Source organism: Limulus polyphemus, unplaced genomic scaffold (genome assembly GCF_000517525.1).
Source record: "Limulus polyphemus unplaced genomic scaffold, Limulus_polyphemus-2.1.2 Scaffold5641, whole genome shotgun sequence".
Lineage (NCBI taxonomy): Eukaryota > Metazoa > Arthropoda > Merostomata > Xiphosura > Limulidae > Limulus > Limulus polyphemus.
In genome coordinates, this window is record NW_013671251.1 from 3,393 (window position 1) to 9,311 (window position 5,919).

Consider the following 5,919-nt stretch of genomic DNA (forward strand, 5'->3'; position numbering starts at 1 on the left):
GGTAATTTTTTTTTTTGTTCTGCTTTTCTTCACAGAGGAATCTACACTCATGGAACTTCTTCACAGTAGTGGTGAGCCCACCTGTCTGCCAGAGAAATCTATCCTGGTGAATCAGCACCAGGGCGCGTTGCACCTTGTTGTGGAACGGGCTTAACATGGTAAAGATTGGTCCTCTCGTCATGCCACTGAGCGCCAATCACGAGGACGCCTCAGAACAGGTCGAATCACGTGACGAACTAACTTCTACATTCCTTGGTTACAGGTTAAAAGTTAAGACATATACCTGGAAAACAGATCCGTGAGCTATTTCGTAGTTGGTCCTGTCGTGGTAGTTACCCTCATGACGATCAGGACATGGGTGAGAAATTCTTCTTTTACTAATGGCCAGAAAATGATCAGTTCTGAAGTGTCGCTAAGGGTGAGACCGCCGTTCCTGACCAAAACTTTGGAAGTTAGGCTTGTTTGACCAGGTGTTCAGTGGCCTACTTAGTGACGTCGGAAGGAAGCCGTGTTGAGTCGAGGTTACGCCGTAGTTGCCAACATTGCTCGTAACCGCTGGCTGGACGCGGATCACCTTTGTGTTTGATAATCCCATGGTAATTAATCAAAACCCAACGTGGGACTCTAGTAATTTCCTCTTGTGTACCAAGTAAAATATTTAAGAAGTTTTACGTAAAAACGTTTTCATTTGGTCCGAGTGTATTGTGAATTGAAACTCGACGACCTACATCTACCCAAAGTTACAAGTTAGTCTTCTACCAGATAAGAGACGACCACTGTGAAGTGTCAAACTTCCTAGGTTTGTATTAATGATCTCACCCAATGGACACGTCGGAACTGACCATCATCTTTAGGCTTTAGAATAACTTAGCCACACAGAGTAAGTGGGCATTATTTGTAGAAACGTAAACTGTTTAAATAACAGCGATGTCCCTCTAGTGGTTACCTATTACTGGTATTAAAGTTTTTATTATTATTAAGGTTTAAATAACAGCGATGTCCCTCTAGTGATTACCTATTACTGGTATTAAAGTTTTTATTATTATTATTATTATTAAGGTTTAAATAACAGCGATGTCCCTCTAGTGGTTACCTATTACTGGTATTAAAGTTTTTATTATTATTAAGGTTTAAATAACAGCGATGTCCCTCTAGTGATTACCTATTACTGGTATTAAAGTTTTTATTATTATTATTATTATTAAGGTTTAAATAACAGCGATGTCCCTCTAGTGATTACCGTATTGCTGGTATTAAAGGTGTTTCTTAAAACTAAAGTTTAAATAACTGATATCCCTTCAATATTTACCGTATTATTGGTATTAAGTTTTTATTTGTGTAATAATGGAAGAAAAAACAAAGAAAGTTGTTACAGTTTCATAAAAATTATTTATGTTACAAATTTAAAAATGTTTCTATAGATATTTAAAAGGATCTTTCTTACTTTGCAGAATTTTCAATTTCCATAACATAATTAATTACTTACATGTTTTCTATAAAATTAAACTGATTCTCAATTTTTAAATCGAAAAGAAATTGTTAATAACAAGTTAAATTATTCTTATTTGTAAACGCCTTCTAGCGGATAAAGTGTGAATGAAATGCCACGAATTGTACTAATATTTATAATTCATCTGTTTAAAAACATTTGTGAAAAACAGTAAATATGAATTTTGTAGATCGTTGTAACTCTAGCGGAGATAAAACGAATCACGCTTTAACAGCAGAACACCTTTCTACAAGTGACGTTAGAATCCAAGAAACATTTATAAACAAAACTGGTGAAAACGTCATACAATTACCTGCGTCATTTAAACCATTGTTTCTCTATCCTGACAAAACTTTAATTGGTATGTCACGATTTAATCCTTTTTGGAATTTAGATCCTTGCTTGAGTGAAACTCCGGCTGAGCCTGATATAATGCAGATAACGGCTTTAATTTTTACTTCTCATTGTTTGTTAGACTGAAGACAGAGTTGAATAACGATATTAGGTCATGACGTCAGTCTTTATGAGAGGTGTGGCTTGAATGTGCAGGTTTACTTATGTGCTAGTTATTAGCAACTGGTTGTAAAGGAAGTAATATTACACTTGTGCTGTGTACACGTACTATTAGCTACTGGTTTTAAAGAAATAGGGTTAACATTACACTTGATGTATACTTGTAACAAGTATTACCAATTGGTTGTAAAGGAATAGGGTTAACATTACACTTGATGTATACTTGTAACAAGTATTACCAATTGGTTGTAAAGGAATAGGGTTAACATTACACTTTATTGTATACTTATAACAAGTATTACCAACTGGTTGTAAAGGAAATAGGGTTAACATTACACTTTGATGTATACTTGTTATACAAGTATTACCAACTGGTTGTAAAGGAAATAGGGTTAACATTACACTTGATGTATACTTGTTATAGTAAGTATTACCAACTGGTTGTAAAGGAAATAGGGTTAACACTACATTTGTACTGTATTCTTATTGAACGTAATATAGTTTATCTACTTGTACAGAAATATTTTCAGTCAGCCTAATTTTATATGTAGGTCCTAAAGTAGTTCAGATGTATTACAGATAATGTATCATAGTCGCGCTGTTTCTCTTTAAGTCATGCTGAGAAACTTCTAGAAATAAAGCCCAATGAATACTTTCCACATAGTTATAATATTTCTACTCTAGTCACGCTGAGAAACCTCTATAAATAAAGTATATATCGATTAATTTATATATATTTGTAATATTTCTGCTCTATTCATACTGAGAATCCTGTAGCAATAAAACATGTAGTGAGGATTCTCCACATAGTTGTCACGACTCCGTTTTAGTCATCATTAGAAGCCTATAGAACTACAGAAATGATATATATTGAAGACTTTCCATATAGTTATCGTGTTTCCGTTCTTCTCATGCCGAGATATATCTAGAAATCGGAGAGTACGAACGCCGTATTAAAGCAATACAAAACTCATCAGGATTTTCTTATCTACAACCTAGTAACCCACGTACACCATCTTATAAAAAAATTAAACAAACAAGTATTACGAAAATTTTTATCGCTAAATAAAAAAGCTATGTAGTGCTGACTACTGAACTTGAAAAAAGGAACCAAACAAGATAGGGATGGAAGTGGAAATATCACTTGATCTGGTTAATGATCACATAGCAGACTAAGCCTTCTTACTTTGCATGGAGAATAAAACCCCTACATTGCTGGCTTTCTCAATGGCAAAACAAATAGAAGCAGAATTTGTAATCGTAAAATGTTACTCTATTGTAAAATAGTCATAAAAGTAGTATTCTAAAGTTAACTAAAAGAAAGGTATAATGATGAAAGTTGAGATTCTATTGAAACACTAAACTTTCGATAGACAAAGTGGGGGAAAGCCAGTAGTGTAGGGATTTTATTCTCCGTGTAAAGTCGAGATGGCTTTATTTGTTTTGTGAGGATAAGCCGGATAAAATGATAATTTTTTTCCTAATACTTGTAACATTTCTATTGAGGACTTTCCATTTCTTATTCCCGTTTTGGCCATAATGAAAACTATCAATCGATACTCAAAATGTTAATTATTTTCCAGTCTGTACTAAAAATTAAAATTACGAAGCAGAATATTCTTTTTACTGGATAAATCTGGTTTTAACTCAAACAATAAAACGAAATCCCCGTTTTAGGATTGTTTTTTTTTAACGAAACGTGTAACTGAAGTGTTTTACATAAATAGGCCGATGATCAAAACATTGATAACATATTACAATGAATTCGAGCTATTTTCTCCGCAATAACAAGTTTCCATTCGCTTTGCTTGTTTTTACGCGACTTAAGCCAAAGCTGCTTGCTTACCAAACCAAATAAAGCAAAACGATGGTGCTCTAGATGATATATTATGTAGAGAAGAGAGTCGGGCTAACCTTGAGGGCTAGGAGTCCGGTGGAACCTAGACAAACTGCATACAGTGTGACCTTCGATAGTTATCTAGGTGTGTTAAATCCCGGTCCAGAGATGTTCAACTAGCACGTGTAGATTGAACGATTTATGGCAAGTCTCCAAGCCAATGTGTTTGAGGTACTAGGATCCCATTGATTTCTACACATTTTCAACGAAGATCAAAAGAAGTTCATCCTCCTTACAAAATATATTTAGTCTTTCTCTTGAGCGATGTGCTTTTTTACATAGTAAGGTAGATTGTGGAAGTTGATATTATTTGTTTACGTAAGTTGATGTACACCTTAAGGACGTACAATGGTTCTTAGAATGATAACGACGAATCCCCTTTATGTAGTAGTGATAGATTAACAACAATGAATCCCCTTTATATACTAGTGATAGATTAACAACAATGAATCCCCTTTATATACTAGTGAATCCCCTTTATATACTAGTGAGTCCCCTTTATATACTAGTGAATCCCCTTTATATACTAGTGAGTCCCCTTTATATACTAGTGAATCCCCTTTATATACTAGTGATAGATTAACAACAATGAATCCCCTTTATATACTAGTGTTAGAGTAACAACAATGATCCACAATTGCCTTCATATACCAGTGTTAAGGTAACAACATCAAACACTTTCATATAATAGTGTTACAGTATCAACAATGACTCACCTTCACGTACCTAGTGTTGAAATAACAACAATGAATATAATATGTCAGTGTTATAAACTACAGGTCTAGCGGATACATGTAATTATGAATTACGTAGTTTTGTGTCCAATTTTTGGGAAACGTCATGCTACCAATGAACATTAGAGCCTAACTTTTCCAAATTATCGGAGGTGCTGGATGTATTCTTTGCACAGCATTTAGGGTGCTAATCAGCACTCGCGTCAATAAATTTTGGAGGTGCTGAAGAACACTCACGGAGCTGACGGCTATACTAATGAATACATATTTAATGAGAGTAAAAATGACAATATTTAATGTACACGTTTTGTATACTAATACACCCTTGAAACAAATAGGCTTTGACCTATTATATCAGGACGAAGATACTATACAGTTTCTTTTTCTAGAAATTACAAGAATTTTTCACTAAGGGGGGGTCTTATTATTATTAAATAGCAATATTTAAGTTCAAGTTATGGAATTTCAATGGCGTAAGGGTTAGCACCATGCTTTGTCTTTGTTGATTCTTAAACATTTGGGTCAGCTTTTGCAAAATTTTGTTAGTCGACATAAAATATAAATCTGTATAGGAAAACAACAACAGTTTTTGTATATGAAGTGTATCATGAGATGAAATTTAGAGATTTATATTTTAGTTTGAAGGAGTTGTTTAAAGTATATCTAGTTATAATATTTATGGAACCACCTTATAATATAGTTATACAAGGAGTTCTAATTGTGGTTTTCCAAACAGTCTGACAGACATCCTGCACGATTTATTTAAAGTTAATATTATTATCAAACAAATAGGATTTAATGATGATTTAAGATAATTTTTTGAACCTTAAAACAGATACAAAGTTTCGTACTTAAAACTAGAGTAATAAATGAACTAAAACGCCCAAGATGTTACTTAGAACTGGAAATATTGACAGCTGTTTTACAGCCCGTCTAGTACCTTGGTCTGTTTACTTAGAACTGGAAATATTGACAGTTGTTTTACAGCCCGTCTAGTACCTTGGTCTGTTTACTTAGAACTGGAAATACTGACAGTTGTTTTACAGCCCGTCTAGTACCTTGGTCTGTTTACTTAGAACTGGAAATATTGACAGTTGTTTTACAGCCCGTCTAGTACCTTGGTCTGTTTACTTAGAACTGGAAATACTGATAGTTGTTTTACAGCCCGTCTAGTAACTTGGTCTGTTTACTTAGGACTGGAAATACTGACAGCTGTTTTACAGCCCGTCTAGTATCTTGGTCTGTTTACTTAGGACTGGAAATACTGACAGCTGTTTTACAGCCCG

The 5,919-nt window shown here is 34.1% G+C and overlaps 1 protein-coding gene across 1 annotated transcript in view; it reads left to right on the top strand.

The window, feature by feature from the left end:
• Window positions 1-341: 341 nt before the first annotated feature.
• LOC106472826 (fibrillin-1-like) overlaps window positions 342-5,919 on the top strand; it is a gene marked incomplete at its 3' end in the record, with an annotated part of 59,053 nt that continues 53,475 nt past the window's right edge. The window contains exon 1 of the mRNA XM_022401364.1: window positions 342-358. Within this exon, the coding sequence (XP_022257072.1) occupies window positions 355-358 (4 nt within the window). The remainder of the gene's footprint in view (window positions 359-5,919) is intronic.